Source organism: Hylobates moloch, unplaced genomic scaffold (genome assembly GCF_009828535.3).
Source record: "Hylobates moloch isolate HMO894 unplaced genomic scaffold, HMol_V3 SCAFFOLD_21, whole genome shotgun sequence".
In the NCBI taxonomy this organism is placed as follows: domain Eukaryota; kingdom Metazoa; phylum Chordata; class Mammalia; order Primates; family Hylobatidae; genus Hylobates; species Hylobates moloch.
In genome coordinates, this window is record NW_026652296.1 from 26,061,324 (window position 1) to 26,086,411 (window position 25,088).

Consider the following 25,088-nt stretch of genomic DNA (forward strand, 5'->3'; position numbering starts at 1 on the left):
TCTAGTTCAGGCTATTTCCTATGTACCGTTAAGATGGGCTAATGATGGAAGCATAGGTGTCCTTACAACTGCCCCTCCTTCCCTTCTTCCTTTCTTCCCTTCCCCCACATGTTCCTCCTCCTGTGAGGCTTAAGTGAAGAAGGTCTATTTCCCCAGAGTGGAGTCAGTCACACACTGCTAGAGCTGGGAAAGACCTTTATGATATCCTAGGCCAGCTAATTAAGTGCCTATCTTATTTATGCAGCTAAAATGCTTCGAGTGCCTACCACTGAGTGGTAAGCACCCAGGAGGAGAGGCAGAAAGAACACAAACTTCAGGGTAAGATCAGAGTTCAAATTCTAGCCCACTGGTTACCAGTTACATTTGATACGTTCCTTAACCTCTCCTAAGCCATGTACTTCACTTGTAAAATGGAGATTGTACATTCTACCTCCCAGAATTTAGGATTCTGAGAGAGGACTCAATGAGAAGATTTGTCAAATGGCCAACACACTGCCTCACGCAGAGCTCTGGAAAGGTTAATTCTCCTTCTCTCTGCCTCTTCACCTCAGTGTTAGAGAGATGGGGGTAGGATAAAGGCCTTCAAGGAGTTTGCTGCTGTTACAGGAGACAGTCTTCACAAGACTGGGTGCTTATTGTATATTGTTCTAGTTCTGTTGGTGTAGATGAACCCTAAGAATTAAAAGGGAACCTGGTGTAAATTAAGTATATCCTTCACTATTAAGTATTTCCATTTCTCCTTTCAGGAGACTTTTCCCTCTGGTATCAAGAGAAAAATGATGAAGTAATTAGAAATTATTTTTATCTGGATCATATATTATACTAGAGAAATATGTGGGCCTTGAGGAGATGAACCAGCACTTGGGAAAAGTTCTCAATTTTAGTTAAGAACACTCACTTTGCTTATAAGTGATTGTTTCTGTTCTTTTTCAAGGGGCTTCTGTGCTTTTACTTTGAAAATATGAGAAATTGGCCAGGCACGGTGGCTCATGCCTGTAATCTCAGCATGTTGAGAGGCCGAGGCTGGTGGATCACTTGAGCCCAGGAGTTTGAGACCATCCCGGGCAATGAGGCGAAACCCTGTCTCTACAAAAAAATTACATAAAAATTAGCCGGGCATGGTGGCGTGCACCTGTGGTCCCAGCTACTCAGAAGGCTGAGGCGGGAGGATTGCTTGAGCCCAGGAGGCAGAGGTTGTGGTGAGCCTAGATCCTGCCATTGCACTACAGCCTGGGCAACAGAGCAAGGCTCTGTCTCAGAAGAAAAAGAAAAGGAAATTTGAGAAATGAACACTAAAGTTAAAAGTAGAAGTTAAGATATAGTTTTAAGCTTTATCAAATAAGCATCCAAAATAAATTCTTAAACACAAATGCGTAATTTACTGCTTTGCTAAGCAGGGAGGGAAATATACAAAATTCACAGTTTCCACAAGAGAGTAAAACATATTGTTGCAGAGTTTATCTAGGATTTTAGACTGAGGTGTCAAGATGTGACTGTGGCATATCCATGCCATAATCTTTATCTTCCAGGATGGTTCCCTTCTAGAGTGCATTACGTATTTTATTCCATTCCTTAAGGGCCTAAGTTCTCTGTGTCCTTTGAAGCCTGATTCTGATGTTTCTCCCTTTAATGTGCCTTCAGATTTCTCAACCTAGAATTGCTAACCCTTGCTTTGGACTTTTGTAGTATTTTATACTTTGTGACTCCTTCATATGACATCAGAGTGCACTCAAGTGCACCACATGTATGTATCTTATCTTTAATACTAGACTGAGTTCCTGATGTGCAAGAGGATGTAGTTTGGTCTCTCAGGGTACCTGGCATAGTGCCTTGCCCCTAGTAAGTTCTTTGCAAGTATTTGTTAGATAAGTAAATAACATGTCAAATTTATTTATTTATTATGTGTGAATTGAATGCCTGCTTTATGCCCATCACTTTTGCTAAGTGCTGTAGAAAAGTACAAAACTATGTGAGCATTTCCACGTAGAGTATAGTCTTTAGGGAGTGAGACTAGATTTTTTAAATGCTGAGGGGAATGATGTAATTGTACCTCTATGGTTTGGGTTGCCTACTAAGGTATGCTTTGGGGCTTTTTCAAGTAGTGGTCAGGACCTGACCCCAAGAAGCAGAAAATATGAGTGCGATGTTCTTATAGCCATCTCTTTCCCTTATTATTATACATACAAAAAGGAAAAGCCTATACCCCTAAATGGTAGTCATTGGTACTGGGTGTTATGGTAATTAATTTTTGTAGTAAGTTTTAAAATGTACTTGTAATTTCGAGGCCAATTTTGAGTACTGCCCTCTAAGAGTATATTGTTTCAGCAGTTACTTAGCCCTTGATTAGGTTAATGCTTTCTTTTTGTTTAGAAAAGAAAGTAAAAGGTCTGTAATTTTTTTTTCCTTGCCTTAGCCCCGTCGCAGAATTTAGTCTCAAAGGAAACTTCAACCACAGCACTGCAGGCCTCTGTTGCCAGATCAGGTAAGGCGTACTTTGGAAAAACTTCTTGGAGTGGGATGGGTTACATGTGAAGGAACTACTGCTGTCCTCAACGTCATGTGTTCTTATGCCAGGAAGTGGCTGGAACTATTTTATCTGTTTGCTTCAGAGCAGACTTTGGTTGAGTGACAGAGCTTGTGCAGTTCTACTTGAGATTATTTTCCCCCCGACCAGCTTGCTCTCTTATGCATTCATAGTGTCAGCTAGGGAACTCAAGAAGGGCATCTCCATGCCCATTGTCTGTCTCCCCCACCCAGCCATGGGTTTCTGTTGCAGAGTTTTCCCTGTTCTATGACCCTGGCACCCATGGTTGGCAGCTGAATAGCTGGCATATGGTGACTTACTGGGCTGGCAAGCATTAATGCACTTCGTAATTTTATTATCATGACAGTAGTGGAGTCTTGTTCATAGAATCTCTGCCACAATGTGATAGCCATTCCTCCAGGGAGGCAGAGTCATTTCAGTCGTCTCTGGGTGGCATTAAGTTTCTCCCCGTGACCAATATATTGTAGATAGCACAAGGGATGATATTTCTGGAAGTAGGAGCCCATGGTAATCTGACAAATAACTGCTGTGGGATAAGGGTCAGCTCAGGATACATGAGGATGATGGCAGCAACAGCCCTTGTTTTGCCTTTATAGACTGTGGAGGCAGATAAATATCACAGATATGGTACAGTTTAGTTTCGCCTGATTCTTTGTCACTGTAGGTTATTGAGGAGTTAAAAAAAAAAAAAAGTATGACTGGTCCCCACAGAGGTAAGAATCTCATTGAAACTACAATTCACACACTTGACAAAATTAGAAAAAGCAATAGTAGCCATGCTTAATTTTATGAGTCTGAGCCAGTAAAAGTAAGGTGTAGTTTGTGATTCTTTTAAAACCTACTTCAGAATGCTACATCCTCTGTGATGGATAGGACTTTCTACTGCACACTCTGAGTAAAATCAGGCCTCTGAAAATAGTGTGCAAGCAAAAAACATTTCCGCCACCTAGAGTCTTTCTTTTTTTTTTTTTTTCTTTCTTTTTTTCTTTTTTTTTTTTTTTTTTGAGATGGAGTTTGCTTTGTCACCCAGGCTGGAGTGCAGTGGCACAATCTCGGCTCACTGCAAGCTCTGCCTCCTGGGTTCACACCATTCTCCTGCCTCAGCCTCCCGAGTAGCTGGGACTACAGGTGCCCACCACCACGCCTGGCTAATTTTTTGTATATTTAGTAGAGACAGGGTTTCACCGTGTTAGCCAGGATGGTCTTGATCTCCTGACCTCGTGATCCACCCGCCTCGGCCTCCCAAAGTGCTGGGATTACAGGCATGAGCCACCGCTCCCGGCCCAGCCACCCAGATTCTTTCTTTGCTGCCAATTGCCCACATGATACCTGACATCGTGTTGGATATTTGAGAAGGGTAGGAATGGAGCACATTATTTAAAGGAGGGGTCATACAGCAAAACTCATTTTTGGTAAGAAAAGGAGTAACTATAAAGGGAAAGGGAATTCCATTTCCTGCCCCAACCCTACTCTAGAAAATAGGGTTTACCATATCATTTTTCCCCCTTCTCACAGTAATTGGCTGAAGAATCCTCTTCCATTTTGAAGTTTGGCGTAAATGAATCTCCTTATCCTTAACATCCCTCAGAGCCACTGATTACCTTCATCAAACCTTCTTGATCTCTACTTGTGAATCAGCAGTGATAGTGTTAAGATTCTCAAAAGCATCTTGTTTTAAAAGAGCAAACTAGGCCAGGCGCGGTGGCTCACACCTGTAATCCCAACACTTTGGGAGGCTGAGGCGGTCAGATCACCTGAGGTTGGGAGTTTGAGACCACCCTGACCAACATGGAGAAACCCCGTCTCTACTACAAATACAAAATTAGCTGGGTGTGGTGGCACATGCCTGTAATCCCAGCTACTTAGGAGGCTGAGGCAGGAGAATCGCTTGAACCTGGGATGCAGAGGTTGTGGTGAGCCAAAGATTGCACCATTGAACTCCAGCCTGGGCAACAAGAGCAAAACTCCGTCTCAAAAAAAAAAAAAAAGAAGAAGAAGAGCAAACTAGGCCAGGTGTAATGGTTCATGCCTGTAACCCCAGCACTTTAGGAGGCTGAGACGAGAGGATTGATTGAACCCAGGGGTTCAAGACTACCTTGGGAACAAACCCCATCTCTACAAAAAATTTTTAAAAATTAGTTGGGCTTGGCATGCATGCTACTTGGGAGGCTGAGGTAGGAGGATCACCTGACCCCAAGGAGGTTGAGGCTGCAGTGAGCTGTGATCCCATTGCACTCCAGCCTGGGAGACAGAGTGAGACTGTCCCCCAAAAAGTAAAAATAGGCCAGGTGCGGTGGCTTATGCCTGTAATCTCAGCACTTTGGGAGGCCGAGGCGGGCGGATCACTTGAGGCCAGGAGTTGAAGACAAGCCGGGCCAACATGGCGAAACCCTGTTTCTACTAAAAATACAAAAATTAGCTGGGCATAGTACCGCGTGCCTATAGTCCCAGCTACTCGGGAGGCTGAGGCAGGAGAATCGCTTGAACCCTGGAGGTGGGGGTTGCAGTGAGTGCCACTGCACCCCAGCCTGGGGGACAGAGTGAGACCCTGTCTCAAAAAAATAACAATGAGGATGAGCACCTCTTTTGACTTGAGTCATTTTCATTTTTGAGCACACATTACCTGAGTTTATATGTTCCACCCAAGCCAGCAAAGTAGCAGAGACTCAGTGAATTGGTATCTATTTTTTGTGGACGGGTTTTCAGGCTTTGTGGGTACAAATACAGGAAGCTAAACAACAACGAGAAGCAAAGATTCCCTTCTTTTTTTTTTTTTTTTTTTTTTTGAGACGGAGTCTTGCTCTGTCACCAGGCTGGAGTGCAGTGGCGTGATCTTGGTTCACTGAAGTCTCCACCTCTTGGGTTCAAGGGATTCCTCTGCCTCAGCCTCCCATCAAAGATTCCCTTCTACTAGCACCTTGCATTAAAGGCAGAGTAGTCCAACCTCCTTACATGGAAGGCTGCATCAATCTGATCTTCATAGCAATAATAATAGCTAATAACATCGAGTTATGACTAAGTGTCAGGTGCCATACTAAAATTTCTACATGCATTATTTCATCTTCTTAACTTTTAAGTGGGTAATGTGATTATTCCCATTTTTTAGATAAGGCATTGAGCACAGAGATGTCAGATAATTTACCCAAGATCACATGGCTAATAAGCATTGAAGTCAAAATTTTGAACCAGGCACGCTGACTTCATTGCCTTTAAGGTTACCATGTAATTAGTAGAGTAGGCTAGACATGTACACTGAGTAATGAGGTGCTGAATTCCCTCAATGGGGGGAACAGGAATAGGGCTGTGGGAGGCCAGAGGCAGGATAGATCACTGCTATCTGGTACATCAGGGAAGGCTTTTGGAAAAGATGGAACTACCTAAAGGCACATAATAGAGAAAGCAAATGTTTTTCTGCTGATGCTGAGGAAGAAGTGCATAGTAAACCCAGAGTGTGCTCATTGATGCAAAACCCTGCTAGACAAATTACTAAGATTTTCCTTGCTTGGAGGGCATTGCTGGGAGGTTGAGAAAGAAAGGAATAGAATGAGGTCTTTTTTTTTTTTTTTTTTTTTTTTTTTTTTTTTTTTTTTTTGAGACGGAGTCTCGCTCTGTCGCCCAGGTTGGAGTGCAGTGGCGCAATCTCCGCTCACTGCAAGCTCCGCCTCTCGGGTTCACGCCATTCTCCTGCCTCAGCCTCTCCGAGTAGCCGGGACTACAGGCGCCTGCCACCACGCCCGGCTAATTTTTTTGTATTTTTAGTAGAGACGGGGTTTCACCGTGGTCTCGATCTCCTGACCTCGTGATCCGCCCGCCTCGGCCTCCCAAAGTGCTGGGATTACAAGCGTGAGCCACCGCGCCCGGCCAGGAATAGAATGAGGTCTAAAGGAAATATCTGAAAGCAAAACACTATGCCCTCTAAAACTCAGTGAGGGAGTCCTTTGGAGAAGAACGCATCCTTAATAGATGTTCAAGACATATTTGAAGATTGCTTTTTTTAAAAAAAAGTACCAAGAAGGTGGATGGAGATGTTTTAAAATGAAAACAGTCTCTTCCACATGAGAGGAAGAGACTTATTTTGCTAACCTGGTTGTAACTGGATGAAATATGAACAAGGAAGGGTGAACTTAGTTCTATTAATCCAAACAAGTTATTTCACAGTGTGGAGTAGAAATAAAAATAGACCAAGTGTCTTATGTCCCAAACAAACCAAGTTGTATCTGTGCCAGCTTTGTCTCCATACCATGTAGGGTGAGAATCCTGCTGTGCACAGGGACACTTTAGCCTAAATAGGGCATTGAGAATTCTCGTAGACTCCTAGCTTCTCTCTGTGGCAGCTCCCACATTTCATTTCTATCCTTTATATTTTTTTACAGAGCTGGAGGTAAATGCTGCCATAGTCTCTGGACAAAGGTAAGATGATCATTTCTGCAAATGTAGCATGAACACAGCATAAGCCTCTTTGAAAGGTATCAGCTTTCTCAGTCTTTAAACCTCCCTTCACCTTGTCCTTTTCCTTCACTCTTGCGCCAGTCTGTTTTTACTGCTAACGTAGAGAGCTGTCATGGGTCCTGATCCCTCAGAGGTAACATTTCTTTTAATAAAACCTGGAGGCCAAGTTTCTACCTTTTATGGTTGTTTTCAAAGCTGAGTGAGATAACATGTTCAGCACTCAGCATAATGAGGAAATAGTAAATGTTCAATATATGGGAGCTGTTGTTACCATTGATATTAATAATAGTCCTTGCAGCTGTCTTCTAAAGAACAGTTGTTTGACCCTCAAGGCAAAAGAAGGAGAAAGCCAGGCAGGATCTGACCCAAAACCTATGCTTTTTTCTGTTACACTGTGCTGCTCCACATAACCCTACAAAATGAAATACATCTATGGCTTCAACTTCATTAGCTCTATGGAGAGGAATATTACCATTTTCCAAAAGTCATGCCTTTTTTTGGAGACAGAGTCTTGCTCTGTCACCCAGGCTGGTGTGCAGTTGCACGATCTCAGCACACTGCAACCTCCCTCTCTGGGGTTGATGCAATTCTCCTGCCTTAGCCTCCCAAGTAGCTGGGATTACAGGTATGCACCACCACACCTAGCTAATTTTTGTATTTTTAGTAGAGACGGGGTTTCACCACGTTGGCCAGGCTGGTCGTGAACTCCTAACCTCAAGTGATCCACCCGTCTCAGCCTCTGGGATTACAGGTGTGAGCCACCACACACAGTCTTGCCTCTTTTAGTGTTGGAATGCACTGGATAATATTTTAAAGAACTTCTCATAATTGTACAGCAACTTCATAAGACACTTTCACAATATTTTTTTCATTTAATCTTCATTTCATCCCTGTGAGGAGGTTAATAGCCACCATTTATTTGAATGTTGTTCCATGCCATGCATCCTTAATAGATTGAGCTACAAACGCCCTAGATGTATTATCTCATCTAATTTTCACAGTATCTATTAGAAAAGTAAATTCTGTCTTATAGATGAGGAATCTAAAGCTCAGAAAGGTTAACTAAATTGCCCAAGGTCACAGTTAGTAAATGGTGAAGGTTAGATTCAAAACCAAGCCTTCTGACTTCAGAGCCCTGATATTTAACCTATGTATTGCAACAGACAAGATGGGATTTATAGATCGAGAGTCTAGAACGAGGCCGGGTGCAGTGGCTCACGCCTGTAATCCCAGCACTTTGGGAGGCCGAGGCAGGCAGATCATTTGAGGTTAGGAGTTTGATACCAACCTGGCCAACATGGTAAGACCCCGTCTCTACTAAAACTACAAAAATTAGCCAGGCATGGTGGTGCATGCCTATAATCCCAGCTACTCGGGAGGCTGAGACAGGAGAGTCACTTAAACCTGGGAAGCGGAGGTTGCAGTGAGCTGAGATCATGCCACTGCACTCCAGCCTGGGCGACAGAGTGAAATTCTGTCTAAAAGAAAAGAAAAGAAAAAAGAGTCTAGAATGGCCGGGCTCAGTGGCTCACACCTGTACCCCCAACACTCTGGGAGGCCGAGGTAGGCAGATGGCTTGAGCCCAGGTGTTTGAGCCCAGGTGTTACCCAGCCTGGGTAACATAGTGAAACCCTGTCTATACAAAAAATTAGCTGGGCATAGTGGTATGTGCCTGTAGTCCCAGCTACTTGGGAGGCTGAGGTGGGAGGATCACCTGAGCCCAGGGAGGTCGAGGTTGCAGTGAGCCATGGTCGTGCCCACTGCACTCCAACATGAGCAACAGAATAAGACTCTATCTTAAAAAAAAAAAAAAGTCTAGAACATAGGGCATTAAATAGCATAGTCAATAAATGCATAGCTAAGACTTGACCCCTGTTCATCTCACTCCAAATTCATTGCTACTCCTACTATACCACTCTGCCTGTCTGGTTTTATTTGGATCGGGCTAATGTTTGAATTCACCTGCATTTCTCAAGCATGCACCAGCTATTTGTCTAGAGAAAGAAGCTAATCAGACCAAAAATACATTTGGGGTATTTGTTTCCAGAGATAACTGAGCATTGACCATAAAAAAACAGGATAGTCTTGCTGTGGCTTTTGTTTTGCCAGGAGAAAGGGGCACTTTCATTAGGAATCATCTAGCCAGGTACCGTGGCTCATGCCTGTAACCCCAGCATTTTGGGAGACCAAGGTGGGAGGATTGCTTGAGCTTAGGAGTTGCCCAGCCTGGGCAACATAGGGAGACCCCGTCTCTATGAAAAAAAAATAAAAAATAAAAAATTAATAAAAAATTAGCTGGTCATGGTGGCACTTGCCTGTAGTCCCAGCTGCTCAGGAGGCTAAGGTGGGAGGATCACTTGAGCCTGGGAGGTCAGGGCTGCAATGAGCCATGATTGCACTACCCACATCCCAGCCTGGGGGACAGAGTGACATCCTGTCTCAAGAAAAAACAAAAATTTTTTTTAAAAAAAGAATTTTCTTTCCTCAGAAGCTTTGACCATTTTCTGAGCTCCTAGCCAGAAAGCCATCTTCACTGCCTCTCAAAGGAGGTATAAATCTCCCTGACTTGTAATTCCACCCCAGCTCCAGCCTCACCTGTCCTTGACTTACCTTGGCTTATGGTTGGGTGTGGGGCAGCTGTTATACATAAAGCTATGGGAGTGAACAGTGTGTCCCAGTTCCCAACCACGGTGCTACTAGCAAAGGGTCCTCTGGCAGGAGTGAACAGTGGAAGGGTAGCGATAGTTGACAGTCAGGTTATGGTCTGTGTCCTTAAGAGGCTCACAGTCTAGTTGAAGGCACAAAACATTAAAATAGAACACGATGTACAATCTGATGGGTGCTCTAGAATGCCAGATAAAGACTGAACCCAAGAGACAAAAGAGACAGCTCTACTTGGGAAATGAGATCATATGGAAGACTTCCTAGAAGAGGCAGCCTTTTGACCAGTATTGTTTTGTTTTGTTGCATTATTTTTGTTACATGTCTTGCAAGCAAATTTAATTTTCTAAAGAATTTTTTTTCTGATCATTTTAACATGCATTTTTGAACCATGAAAGTGTAAAAATTTATTAAAGAAAACCAGAAATTGAGATCAGAGAATTACAAAGAAGAAAATAACTCACCAGTAAACCAGTATTCCTACAACTCAACAGTATTCACTGTACATGTATTTTAGTTCATCTGCTTCTAGTCTTTTTCACACAGTGTGCACCCAAATATATTGTGTCAGATTTATGTGTATAAAGCTAGGCGTTGTGGCTCACACCTGTAATCCCAGCACTTTGGGAGGCCAAGGCAGGTGGATCATTTGAGGTCAGGAGTTCGAGACCAGCCTGGCCAACATGGTGAAACCCCATCTTTACTAAAAATACAAAAATTAGCCGGGCGTGGTGGTGCATGCCTGTAATCCCAGCTAGTCAGGAGGCTGAGACAGGAGAATCGCTTGAACACAGGAGGCAGAGTTTGCACTGGGCTGAGATCGTGCCACTACACTCCAGCCTGGGGGACAGAGCAAGACTTCATCTCAAAAACAAACAACAACAACAAAAGATTTATGTGTATATAGCTCATATTTATTCATATGTAGTTACATATATACTCAACACATATAACAATGAAAATGGAATTATACTGTTCATTATGTTGGTAAGTTTTTCCTACTTGGTAATGTGTCATAAATCGTTTTTGTCATTAAATAATCTAAAACATGATTTTTCATGACTCCATATGGATGTGCCATGATTTAGCCAACTAATCTACTATCGTTAGGTATTTAGGTCTAATGTTTTCACTAGTACAAATAAAATGTTTTAACTTCCTTATGTGTGGAGCTCTGTAAAAAGATTTGTTTCCTTAGGCACCTAGAAATGGGATTGCTGAGTCAAGGGTTACACCAGAGTTTCTCAGCCTCAGCATTATTGACCTTTGGGGCCAGATAACTGTTTGTTGTGTGGGGCTTACGTTTAGTGGCATCCCTGGCCTGTACCCAAAAGATTCCAGTAGCACCCCTCTCCCCAAGTTGTGACAATCAAAAATGTCTCCAGATGTTGCTAAATGTCCCCTAAGAAGCAAAATTGCCTCCTTTTAAGAACCACTGGGTTACACAATTTACACTCCAGTTAGGAGTGTATGTAAATGTTTTTGTTCCTGTATCCTCAATAACAGTGAATATTACCAATTTTAAATCTTCATATACTAAGAAAAGGGGGTTGGGGTGTGGACACTCATTATACCTAGCAGTGTATTGTGAATTATCCCCATACTGTGGCTTCTAATATGCTGTTATCTGACTCTACCAGGATCATTAGTAAATGCCAATATATGTTAACAATTTCCTAGGCTTATATACTATTTTGAGTTAATAGCAATCTTCAGACATCGTATATTAAAGACCGTTTTCATGATTCTAAAAAATGACAAAATCCAAAATGTTTTAATTTTTGAAGGGAACTATTACCTTAGGAAAATGGGTGAGGGGCCTGGTGCAACGGCTCACATCTGTAATCCCAGCACTTTGGAAGGCCGAGGTGGGTGGATCACTTGAGGTCAGGAGTTTAAGACCATCCTGGCCAGTGTGGTGAAACCCCCATCTCTACTGAAAAGACAAAAATTAGCAGGGTGTGGTGGCACATGGCTGTAGTCCCAGCTACTCGGGAGGCTGAGGCAGGTGAATTGCCTGAACCGAGGAGGTGGGGGTCGCAGTGAGCTGAGACAGCGCCACTGCACTCCAGCCTGGGCGACAGAGTGACACTCTGTCTGAAAAAAAAAGAAAAGAAAATGGGTGAGGAATTAGAGGAGTTTTGTTCCAATTTTTTTATGTCCTTTACCAGTTTTTCTACAATTTCACCAACATTATGCTTTACTATTTTATTTTTACTAATGTAATAAGCTAGACTCACTTTTAAACCCCCAGTAATATAGAAGGCAATAGTGCTTATTGCCCCAAGTTGAACTGCTTTCTCTCCAGAATAACTATATAGGTCTTAGTCTCCTACTTTATGAATGAAACTATCTGAAGAGCCCGTTTTTTGTGTGGCCTGGTTCCCTCACCTGCTTGGAAACTTTTTGCTTCCCTCTGACAGCAGTGAGCCCAAAGAGATAGTTGAAAAGTCCAAAATCCCGAGCCGAAGAAACTCCCGAACTGAAGAGCCAACTGTGGCTTCTGAAAGTGTGGAAAATGGACATCGTAAACGATCTTCTCGACCTGCTTCAGCCTCCAGCTCTACTAAAGGTTAGCAGTGGGATGTGGGTGCTATTTGTGGGTCAAATAGAGGAATAGAGTCCTTACCACAGCAGCAGAAGACTTTGTCCTTCATCTTTGCTTCTATTCCTGAAGTGTGTCAAGTGTCTTTGTCTTCTACTACCTGTTTGATCCTTCCTTTATTTGTTCGTTGAGCTATGTTTTCTGTGTGTGTACTCAAGAGCAACAAGCACTGCTGGAAAAAAGAACATAACAGGGCAGATTTATTCCACTGGTTTTTGGGTTTTGGTTTTGTTGTCGTTGTTGGTTTTTGTTTGTTTTTTTGAAACAGGGTCTCACTTTATTGCCTGGGCTGGAGTGCAGTGGCACAATCACAGCACACTGCAGCCTTGAATTCCTGGGCTCAAGTAATCCTCCTGCCTCAGCCTTCCAAAGCTGGAATTGCAGGCATGAGCCACCACACCTGGCCTTGAGTCCACTTTTTTTTTTTTTTTTTTTTGAGATGGAGTCTCATTCTGTTGCCCAGGCTGGAGTGCAGTGGCGTGATCTCAGCTCACTGTAACCTCCGCCTCCCAGGTTCAAGTGATTCTCTTGCCTCAGCGTCCCCAGTGGCTGGGATTACAGGTGTGTGCCACCACACCTGGCTAATGTTTCTATTTTTAGTAGAGACAGGGATTCATCATGTTGGCCAGGCTGGTCTCGAACTCCTAACCTCAAGTGATCTGCCCACCTCAGCTTCCTGAAGTGCTGGGATTACAGGCTGAGCCACCACGCCCAGCTGATTCCACTTTAAATTCATGATCACCCACTTCAGATAGGTCCTGAATATGGCCCAGCTATCTTTCCATGTTTCCGTGGTCAACTCTGTTTCCTACTCTCTATTCTTTTTAAACCTCTGATCCATACTTTCTCCCCCTCTCTCTTGGTAGAGACCCTAACCTCTTCACAGAGAAAATAGAATTCCCTCGGCTTCCCACTACCAAGAAATAAATCTACCAGTATCTTCCTTTGTGCTTCCTATAATAGAGCAGCTGTCCTTCCTCAAGTCTAAGGCCAGTTTCTCCATCCATGCCTTTGATCCCATCTCCTCTGGCCTTCTTAAGAACCTTACCCTGTAAGTGTTCTCTGTTGACTACTATCTCCTTTTTGAATTAACTTTTCCCTTGGGTTCTGTGATCAAGAACTCTCTGTTGTCTTCTGCTACCACCTCTCCAGCTGCTCCTCCTCAGTCTCCCTTCCCAGCCGTTAGATGGTGACCTTCCTCAGACTTTGATCCTGAGTCACCTTTTCTCTTCAAATTCATATTTTCTCCCTAATGGATCTCAGTCATGCCCCTCTTCTTTAGTAACAGCCTTTCACAGATGACTTGTAAATTTGTGTTTCTATTTCTAGTACAGACCCCTAGAGATCTTAGACAACTGCATGTACATCCTTATTGGAACCTCAGACTCAACATATCTAAAACCAAACTTGTGATTTTTCACCTCCAACAATGAGGTCCTCTGCCATTGTACCCCATCTCAATAAAAGGCACCACCATCTATCCATTAGACAAGTCCTCCTTGATACCTCTCTCCCTCACCCTTATATCAAATTCATCACGAGAAACTGCCCATTTTAAGCTACTACCCACTAGCTTAAAACCCTTCAATGATTTACCATTGTAATTAGGATTAAAGTCCAAAAGCTTCAACCTAGCCCACAAGCTTCTGTGTGGTCTCGGCCCTGTCATCTCACAGCCTCATCCCACTTCCCTTGGCAAGTTGGACATGCCGTCCTCATTCCTCTGATCACAAGCCTGTGCATATGTTGCAGCTACTGCAGGGAGTGCTCTTCTCTCTGCCCACCTCTCTTCTCCTTAACGTCCCACCCTTCCTACTTTTCTTAGCTTAGTTGCCACTGCTGTGGGGAATCACAGCACCAGGTTCTTCTTCGTAATACCACAGCTATAACTTTTTATGCCAGTTTTTGACATAGGTAATTAGTATGTATACTTGGTTAGGGCAGGAGATTATGTCTGATTTTGCTAACTACTGTATCCCTGGTGCCTAGTATGGTGCCATATACAGAGATGTACCAATCAGTAATTATCAGATGAATAACCATCTATCAAATATGTATTAAATATTTACTACGTCAAGCCCTGAGGTTATAATAGTGAAAAGACAGAGTCTCAGCCACGTGCGGTGGCTCACACCTGTAATCCCAGCACTTTGGCCGAGGCAGGTAAATCACCTGAGGTCAGGAGTTCGAGACCAGCCTGACCAACATGGTGAAACCCCGTCTCTACTCAAAATACAGAAATTAGCTGAGTGTGGTGGTGGGCGCCTGTAATCCCAGCTACTCGGGAGGCTGAGGCAGGAGAATTGCTTGAATCCAGGAGGCGGAGGTTGCAGTGAGCCAAGATTGCGTCATTGCGTTCCAGCCTGGGCAACAGAGTGAGACGCCATCTCAAAAAAAAAAAAAAAAAAAAAGAGTCTCTGTCTTCACCACGTTGAAAGACGAATTCTAATACTCTGTGTTAAATGTTAAATGCTATGATAGCAAAATTACATGGCACTATAAGAGCATATAGCTGGGATACCTTGCTCTTCTGCCAGGTCAGAGAATGCTTTCTGGAAAAAAATGACATGACATTTAAGCTGAGACCTGAAGAATCAGAATGAGGAGGGAGTGACCAGATCATTCTCTTAGGAAATGTGCTGAGCTTGAGTAGTTCAATTTGGGTAAGGTAAGAGCTGGGATCCTGGCTGAGTACCTGATATCAGCAGGACTGCTGAGAAACGGTCAAGTATCATTGGGATGCCAGCCTAAAGACCAGGCAGATTCTGGTGCACCCACACTAGACACTAGACATAGATCTGAGGACTCAGCTGCTGTTGGCAGGTTATGTCTCTAGGCAAGAATGTCACGATGCCTCACAAGAGCCTCTGGGAATAGGCCAGAGGTCATATACAGGTAAAATTGAGGTGTACAAAGTACCGTCACCATACTCAGCCTGCTGGAGAGTTAAGGGGCAAAGGTGAGAGGAGCCTTCTTTCTTTTCCAGGAATACTGTATACGCCACAGTCAGGGTCTCTTAATGGAGACATGAAGCCAATAACTTCATTCCTCCTCCCTGGGAATCATCTCTAGGCAGAAACTAGTTTGGAAGGGAGCACACTTTTCAGTAAATTGAAGTACTAAACTTAAAGCATAAAAGGGAACATGCCTAGAGTTCTGTGGGAAAATCTGCTTCCCCTCAGTTCTGCATGTTCTTGTAGCCTTTCACTTTCCCAAAAGAGCAAGATCTTCTAGGCTATAGAATATGGTATGTAATTACCTTTAAAGCGGGGAAAAGGTGACCTTTAGAGATGTCACATGGCAGATTTTTGGAACCTTGACCTCAGCCCAGAGCCTCAAGGTACTAAAGGTGTTATTTACAGGGCACCAGAAAGAATCTAAGCAGCAGCTGGGACAGTTAAGAAGAGATGCTCAAACTAGAACTGCTCTGTAGAGAACTACCAGCCAAGAAGAGATGGAAAGCTAGAACCTGTTTTTAAGGGGGTTGGGGATGGGGAGTAAGCCTGTACACTTAAACTGAACATTGTCGACAGTCCACGGTGGCAGTGGTGATGTTGGAATGCCTGGCACATCCTTGCTTTGAGGCTTAGCAGTTGGCTTAGAAGAGGCCATAATGACTCTCAGGCTTTGTGGTCTTGCATGGAGGGGTGCTAAGTGTCTCCCTAAAGACTGGCATAGCTCTGGCCTGCCCCTGGAATCACAGTCATGTATAGATATCCGCACCAGTCGCAAGACCTCAGGCCATCATTCTCTAACTGTCCCTGGTTAAGTTACTGTGTATGAGTAGAAAAACAGACTCAGTTTCTCCTGCTATACTCTCACAACACGCTTCTGACACCAGATGTAAGGTGTTTTTTTCCCCACACATCAAGCAAGCCATCAGTTCTGTCTCAGACACCAGCTGGGTGTCCTCCAATTCAATTCTGACACTATCTGCCTGGAGATAGTATCAGATCCACAGGTTTGAGGGCTCAGTCCCACAAGACCGCTGCCCACTTCCAATGCCAGGCGCAAGCCCCAGGTTGTTTTACCTGTGCTTCTGACTAGCTGGCTAAAAATTGGAGTTTCCATGAACCCCTCCTAACCAGGTTCAGTTAATTTGCTAGAGTGGCTCATAGAACTCAGGGAAACATGTTTACCAGTTTATTATACAGCTTTTTCTTTCTTTTTTTTCTTGCTTTGTTTTGTTTTGTTTTGTGACAAAGTCTCACTCTGTCACCCAGGCCGGAGTGCAGTGGCACAATCTCGGCTCACTGCAACCTCCACCTCCCAGGTTCAAGCGATTCTTATGCCTCAACATCCCAGGTTGCTGGCATTACAGAGGCTTGCACCACCATTCCTGGCTGATTTGTGTGTGTGGGTGTGTGTGTATTTTTTTTAGTAGAGATGGGGTTTCGCCATGTTGGCCAGGCTGGTCTCGAAGTTCTGACCTCAACTAATTCACCTGCCTTGGCCTCCCAAAGTGCTGGGATTACTGGTGTGAGCCACTGTGCCTGGCCTTTTTTTTTTTTTTTTCATTTGAGACAGCTTCTCACTGTGTCACCCAGGCTAGAGTACAGTGGCATGATCATGGCTCACTGCAACCTTGAACTCCTGAGTTTAAATGATCCTTCTGCCTCAGCTTCCCAAGTAGCTGGAACTACGGGTGTGCATCACCATGCCGGGCTAATTTTTTAATTTTTTTGTAGAGATGGAGTCTCCCTGTGTGCCCAGGTTGATCTTGAGCTCCTAGCCTCAAGTGATCCTCCCACATTGGCCTCCTATATGAAAGTTTTTTTTTAATTTTTACTTTTATTTTATTTTATTTTTATTTATTTATTTTTTAGATGGAGTCTCACTCCATCGCCTAGACTGGAGTGCAATGGTGTGATCTTGGGTCATTGCAACCTCTGCCTCCCAGGTTCAAGCAATTCTTGTGCCTCAGCCTCCCAAGTAGCTGGGATTACAGGCGTGTACCACCACACCCAGCTAATTTTTATATTTTTAGTAGAGATAGGGTTTCACCATGTTGGCCAGGCTGGTCTCGAACTCCTAACCTCAAATGATCCACCTGCCTCGGCCTCTCAAAGTGCAGGGATTACAGGCGTGAGCCACCACGCCCAGCCAGCTTTTTTTTTTTTTTTTTTTTTGAGACAGGGTCTCACTGTGTCACCCAGGCTAGAGTGCAATGACACTATCATCACTCACTGCAGCCTCAAACTCTTGGGCTCAAGCAAGCCTCCTGCCTTAGCCTCCTGAGTAATTGAGACTACAGGCACATACCACCATGGCTAGCTAAATTCTTTATGTTTTGTAGAAACAGGACTCACCATGTTGCCCAGGCTGGTCTAGAACTCCTGGGCTCAAGTGATCCTCCCACCTCCGCCTCCCAAAGTGCTGGGATTATAGGCGTGAGCCACTATGCCCTGCTGATATTTTAAAGCAGTGGTCCCCAATCCCCGGGCCATGGACTGGTTGGTAGTGGTCTGTGGCCTGTTAGGAACTGGGCCGCACAGCAGGAGGTGAGTGGTGGGCAAGCGAGCATTACTGCCTGAGCTCCATCTCCTGTCAAATCAGAGGTGACATTAGATTCTCATAGGAGTGTGAACCCTACTGTAAACTGTGCATGCGAGGGATCTAGGTTGCGTGGTCCGTATGAGAATCTAACTAATGCCTGATAATCTGAGGTGGAACAGTTTCATCCTGAAACCGTCTCCCCCCAAACCCCAGTCCATGCCAAAAAGGTTGGGGACCACTGTTTTAAAGGATAGAAATGAACAGCCAGATGAAGAGATACATAGGGCAAGGTCTGGATGGGTCCCAAGTGTAGAAGCTTCCATCCCTGTGGAGTTGGTGCACCACCCTCTTAGCAGGTAGATGTGTTCTTGTTCACCTTCTGGGAAGCCCCTGAATTCAGTCCTTTTGTGGGTTTTGCGGTGTGTGTGTGTGTGTGTGTGTGTGTGTGTGTGTGTGTGAAGAAGGGGAAGGAGAGGTAGGTCCCTTTTGGGTTTTTAGTGGGGCTTCATTACATAGGCATGATTGATAAAAGAGTTGGCCATTTGTGATCAACTCAACCTCAGAGCTGTTTCAGGAACCATGGGCAAAAGGCCAAATATTTTAACAAAAGATTGCTCACTTAGGAAATTACAAGAGTTATAGGAGCTGTGAGCCAGGAATGTGGGACAAAAACCAAAAAATTTATATCATAGTATCACAGTTACCTTTTAAATCAGAAATGAGTACTGTAGCTCTTTTGGTTTTTCAGTATTAAAGCTCTTGGAGCCAAATTAAAGAATAATTATGCATATTTTTGGCCTGTATATTGTATCCAAAAATGTGAACCAAGTTATAAAATAATTTACTGTGATTGTATTTAAACCCATACCCAGAATGTGATCACCAAATATCAAGCTGGTTTATAAAATGGATACACCTCAAATGTGGGGACATATGCAGTGCTGGGTACCTGAAATATGAATGAAGTATCTTCCTGCAGAATCAGCACTTTGTAAAGTTTTGAGGGGGAAAGGGGGCTTCTTTTTGCATTTAGTAAGAATTTGGTCATATATATCATATGCAAACAAAATCAGAGACATTCTGTGTTTTTCATGAAAATCTCTGAAGCTGAGAAACACTATGAGCAGTTTGTAATTAAAAGTGTTGCTGTTTTTGTATTGTTGGAGAACCAGTGACATTAATCATGCTCCTGCTGCGAGAACCATTTGCTTACATCATGGTGGCCAAGGCCTGCCAGACTGCCAGATCAGAGCAGGTGGGATGGATGATTTCTAGGCAAGTTCAGGAAGGCCCACATGGTTTTTGGTCATTCTTTGGTCCATTGTTTTGGTTGGTTGGGCCACTTATAATTACACAAAAATTAGCTACCACAAATCACTTTTTAAAATTGCACCTGATCAGATGTGTTGTTTACAAACATGCAAATGAGTAGTTCTCCTTCCTGACATGGTGAATTTGCCACAAAAACACAAATGATTTTTCTAGCTTTCTTTATCATTATTTACTCCTCCATTTAGAATAGTTTTTGTTATATTTTCCACTGGGAAAAAGGTAATTATTTTTTTAAAAGGTAGTTAAAAACATGAAGTTCAGAGCATAAGTTTGGAACCAGGAAAATATGTTAAGGAAAGTTCAGAGTAATCTGTAATTATCAGCAGCCCTGGGTGTCCCTCTGACAACAAAGTAGGTGATAGCCCCACCCTACCCACAGCCAGTGAAGCAACTGTCTAAAAAAACACAGGGTATAAAGATATACTGAATTAAAACAGAAGTATTATTGTAGATATGCAAGTGAACATACATTAATAATGTTGTGGGAGAAAACCCTGAAGAGTAACCACCTGAAACTGTACTCTAGTAGCTTCATTTAGAAACCAACCATGCAAATTGTGAAGGAAATTTTCCAGAATTTTTTTGTTTGTTTGTTTGTTTTGAGACAGAGTCTTGCTCTGTCACCCAGGCTGGAGTGCAGTGACTTGATCTAGGCTCACTGCAACCTTGGCCTCCTGGGTTCAAGTGATTCTCCTGGCTCAGCCTCCCGAATAGCTGGGACTACAGGCATGCACCACCACGCCCAGCTAATTTTTGTATTTTCAGAAGAGATGGGGTTTCACCTTGTTGACCAGGCTGGTCTTGAACTCCTGACCTCAAGTGATCTGCCCACCTCTGCTAATCAAAGTGCTGGGATTACAAGGTGTAAACCACCACATCTCGCCGATTTCCAGAATTTTTTACAGTTAGATGTCTCGGGTAGAAATAGTACAGTGAAAGGCACAATGATGTGAGCAAGGCCAAAGTCCATTTCTAAAGCTCCTTGGATGGTAGAGGTCACATACTAGAGGATTAAGTAGAGCCTTGTACTGTAGATTTGGTCAAATTTGCTTAAGGTCAAAATGAGGCAACCAGGCTGAAAAACAGATCCCTTTGTTAGGTTACAAATTTAAATGTTCCCCCAGTGACATAGTTGGATAGTCACCTAAAAGACTATTATTGACCCAGTTCTTTATCACCCAGTTGGTTCTAAGATATGGATATAAATGATCTGACTACACTGCTAGAGTTTGAACTATTTGTCTATCTGTGAAGAGACACTAATTCTGTAAAATCCCTGATGGTTAAAAAACTGAAGGTAGGTTCACAGTCAGGCCAGGCAGCCTTTAGGAACAGTGTGCCAATCACAGTCTGAGGTACACCCTGACTGGATCATTAGCCTCTACATCACTTACCTAGAATTTCTTACCTTAATCTGTGGCCAGGCTCAGTGGCTCACTTCTGTAATCCCAACGCTCTGGGGAGGCCAAGGCGGGCAGATCAGTTGAGTTGAGGAATTTGAGATCAGCCTGGCCAACATGGCGAAACCCCATCTGTACTAAAAATACAAGCATTAGTTGGGCGTGGTAGTGCATGCCTGTAATGCCAGCTACTAGGGAGGCTGAGGCAGGAGAATTGCCTGAACCCAGGGGGTGGAGGTTGCAGTGAGTTCAGGTCGCACCACTGCACTCCAGCCTGGGTGACAGTGCAAGATTGTCTCAAAAAAAAAAAAAAAAAGTAATTTGCAAGACTCCATCTCAAAAAAAAAAAAAGGTAATTTGCCTATTCATTAGAGTAGTAAAAGTGGTAGCATTTTGGAGAGAGTATAAAATCGACTACCAAAACAAAATAACTCATCAAAAAATGTTTTTTTCTGGCCGGGTGCGGTGGCTCATGCTTGTAATCCCAGCACTTTGGGAGGCCGAGGTAGGCGGATCACGAGGTCAGGAGATCGAGACCACGGTGAAACCCTGTCTCTACTAAAAATACAAAAAAATTAGCCAGGCGTGGTGGCGGGCGCCTGTAGTCCCAGCTACTCGGAGAGGCTGAGGCAGGAGAATGGTGTGAACCCGGGAGGCAGAGCTTGCAGTGAGCCAAGATTGCGCCACTGCACTCCAGCCTGGGTGACAGAGCGAGACTCCGTCTCAAAAAAAAAAAAAAAAAAAAAATGTTTTTTTCAGACAGATTTTTTTTCAGACATGATGGGGAACAGTGGCAAAGGACCTCACTGTTGGAGGTGAAAATCCCAAGTTTGGTTTTAGACATGTTGAGTCTGAGGTTTGCTCTATGTCTCAGATTGACTGGATTTATCCAGGGAAGGTGATAGAGACTTCAAACTCAGTTTAAAATTTATTTTTTTCCTCATGGAAGTATGAAAGTACATCCTTCTCCCCACCAACCACAGTATCCAAAAGATGAGGGTTTTTAATGGTGTGTTTGTGGTTTTTTTGCAGTTTCTAGCACAAGTCATTTGTTTATTCCTGACCCCACTCATTGATTCATGCTCAGAGGCAACCTGCCAGTTCATTGGGTGCTTCGGAGCAGTGACAAATGGGAACAAGCAAGGAAGGAGGGGGATCTTCTCCCCCACACCCCACTACCCACTTCTTTTCCCAGCCACATATGTTTCTCAGACATACCACTTGATCCTTCATATCACAACAAGGGAAAAGCTTCCAAAGTTGACCTAATTAATGAATGTTTTTCTGAGGATGAACATTGTTAAGACAAAAACTCTATTTTTACTGCAAATGACAAATCTGCTGCAGTGAAAATAAAGCTTGAGATTTGGACCTAAAGAGTTGATTTTAGGGAGTTATGTGGGCTGTGTGAGACTCTTAATTTACATGAATTAAAATAAAGAATACCATTATTAACATCCCAGCAGATTAACTGTCTTCTGATTAGTAAAAGACTAATGAGTAAATCAGGAAGACTGATTCTACCACATGGCACAAAAAAAACATGACCTTTGAGAAGACAAACATACTGAAATTTCCACCAACAGAGGCCTGAATGAAATTACTGTACTGGGCACCTCTTGGAAATTCATCTAGACCTCACTGCTTTTTATTTATTTATTTATTTATTTTTATTTTTTTTTTTTTGAGACGGAGTCTCGCTCTGTCGCCCAGGCTGGAGTGCGGTGGCGCAATCTCGGCTCACTGCAAGCTCCGCCTCCCGGGTTCACGCCATTCTTCTGCCTCAGCCTCTCTGAGTAGCTGGGACTACAGGCGCCCGCCACCACACCTGGCTAATTTTTGTATTTTTAGTAGAGACAGGGTTTCACCGTGGTCTCGATCTCCTGACCTCGTGATCCGCCCGCCTCGGCCTCCCAAAGTGCTGGGATTACAGGCATGAGCCACCGCACCTGGCCTAGGCCTCACTTCTTAGCAGTCACCTTAGCTAACAGAGTAGTAAAATTTTTCCTTACAATCTACATATTTATTAGAGTCTGGGTTCACAAAATATTATGATACAAAAGACAAAGGAAAATTTGCCTTGAATACAACCTAACATGCAGTATCAGAAAATTCAGCCTAGTTACCAGAAATGGGTAAATCTGATTCATCTTTTGTATTGATATATTAGAAGCATTTTTTTTCTCCTTGATGAGAAGTAATTTTAGAACATTATTTTCATATTAAAACCGGAATATGAAATAAAGGTGACCTTTTGAAGTCAATGTGAGATTCTAAAGAAGTGTTTACCTTTGGAGAACTTCAAGCTATTCACTGTACTCTGCCATAACTTTGTGTAGAATTTTTTTTTTTTTTTTTTTAATAGAGACAGGGTCTCTGTCACCCAGGCTGGAGTACAGTGGCATGAACATAGCTCACTTCAGCCTTGAACTCCTTCAGCCACGAACTCCTGGGCTCAAGCGATCCTCCCACCTTGGTCTCCTGAATAGCTGGGACTACAGGCATGTGCCACCACGCCCAACTAATTCTTTTCTTTTGTAGAGATGGGTTCTCACCATCTTGCCCAGGCTGGCCTCAAAACTTCTGGGCTCAAGTGAGCCTCCTGCCTCAGTCTTCCAAAGTGTTGGAATTACAGGGGTGAGCCATCACACCTGGCCAAAACGTTTTTAAGAAACATGGTTTAAGTCTGGCATAAGATTAAGACAAGACACTGATAGTACAAGAGAAACTAAAGGAATCAAAACATAGTCATTTCCCTTTATGTCACTGTCATTCTGTGTGTAAATCACTCAGTTCCCACCTCTTCCATGAAGCCCTCAGGCTCACTTGGGCTCAGAGCAGGCCATTGCTTGTTCTGAATTGCATTCATGACTGTATATATCCACAGTCTATTTATTTATTTATTTTTATTTTTTGAGATGGAGTCTCGCTCTGTCGCCCAGGCTGCAGTACAGTGGTGGGATCTTGGCTTACTGCAACCTTCACCTCCCTGGTTCAAGCAGTTCCCCTGCCTCAGCCTCCTGAGTAGCTGAGATTAAGGCGCACGCCACCACGCCTGGCTAATTTTCATGTATTTTTAGTAGAGACAGGGTTTCGCCATGTTGACCAAACTAGTCTCCAACTCCTCACCTCAGGCAATCCGCCCGACTCAGCCTCCCAAAGTGCTGGGATTACAGGCGTGAGCCACCACGCCCAGCCTTCCACAGTCTTGATATAACTGGCTGGGCCATAGTGGACACTCATTGACGAAGGCCCAATGGTCATGTTGTTTAGACCTTGACTATAGCATGACAAAAATGGTTCCTTACTGTGAAACAATAGCTTGGCTCCAAAAGGGATCCCAAGGCGGGTTTTTTTTTTGCACTCTAACACAATTTACTCATTTGCTTATGGCATTACCCGTTGATTTCTCACCAAAAGCATTGTCAATCTGTCTATTCACACTTCGTTTTATGATGAGAACTGGTGAGGGAAACGGTGAATTGCCCAGCTACACAGGCTCTCTCCACCCTGCACTTTCTCTAGTCAGTGTGCTTCATTGCCCACCACCTTTGTCACATTCCCCCAATTCTGCCCAATGCAGGACCACACCCTCTTCCCACATAAGCAAAGCCTGTGACTCTCTCCCTTCAGAGCACCCCTTAGAAAGATTCCGAGCTGAGCAGGGCTCCCCTTAGGTCTACCCTGCTTGTTGTGGACTGTCTAAAGGGCACTGCTGTAAAGAGTTACCTCCACTGAACATGTCCTTTCTTTCCCCCACAGACATAACCAGTGCGGTGCAATCCAAGCGAAGAAAATCCAAGTAAACAAGCAGGACGGCGACTTGATACTTGTAAATGTGTGTGACTTTTACAAAAAGCAATTTTGAGCTGTGACTTTTTTAAATCAATTTCTGTACAGTTAGTAATTTTAATAATGTGGCCCTTTTCCTAGTCCCTGCAACCTGTTTCATAAAGTGCAATGGGGAAAGCAGGATTGTTGAGCCCTTTTGGTGTTGCGAGTTGAAGTTCAAGGTTTCTAAAATGTTGTCTTGTATTGAAAGGAGCTAATGCCATTATAAATGTTATTAGTTTTCACATTTCCTAAGCAGCCTAGAGTACAGGGTGAGCATTTTTAGATCTCCTAATGATGTATTGTGCCGTGGAAGTACTATGTGTGAATAGCAGTAGTGGGGGCAAAAGCAATCTTCTCATTTGGAAATGTTGTAAATAATTTTATGATATAGTGTTTTGGATGTATTTGTTGTAGAAATGGACCAGTGAATAAAGAGAATCTAAGGATTTGTACAATGTGAAATAATGTGTTAAATAAATGTCATTGTCATAGAACATAAAGTTATGTTATTGGTAAGGGATTTTGGGGGGATAAGCTCTTTCTTTGGACCTTAAATAAGCAGACACAGCCTTCTTTGTGAACGGAATTCCCATCTAGTCCTCATTGAACCTGAGATGCCCGCCTGGCAAGTTGAGGAAAATGTACATACTTGCTCCCTCACCTTGTTCTTGGCTTTGAAGAAACTAGCCCTGTTCAGCACTGTGCCAGGTATTTTGATATATATTGCTCAAATTTCTTTTGATGCAAATAACAAAACCAACTTAGA

General features: G+C 43.4%; 1 protein-coding gene across 6 annotated transcripts in view; it reads left to right on the top strand.

Annotated features, from left to right (window-relative positions):
• Positions 1–24,857, top strand: part of NCOA6 (nuclear receptor coactivator 6) — a 114,375-nt gene extending 89,518 nt beyond the window's left edge. For 5 of the 6 annotated variants that reach the window (XM_032143249.2, XM_058433268.1, XM_032143251.2 and 2 more), the window contains 4 exons: positions 2,414–2,482; positions 6,919–6,955; positions 12,079–12,227; positions 24,251–24,857. In XM_032143249.2, coding sequence (XP_031999140.1) covers positions 2,414–2,482; positions 6,919–6,955; positions 12,079–12,227; positions 24,251–24,294 — 299 coding nt within the window. In that variant the 3' untranslated portion in view covers positions 24,295–24,857. The remainder of the gene's footprint in view (positions 1–2,413; positions 2,483–6,918; positions 6,956–12,078; positions 12,228–24,250) is intronic. The other variant, XM_032143253.2, reaches the window with a different exon arrangement.
• The last annotated feature ends 231 nt before the right edge of the window (positions 24,858–25,088 follow it).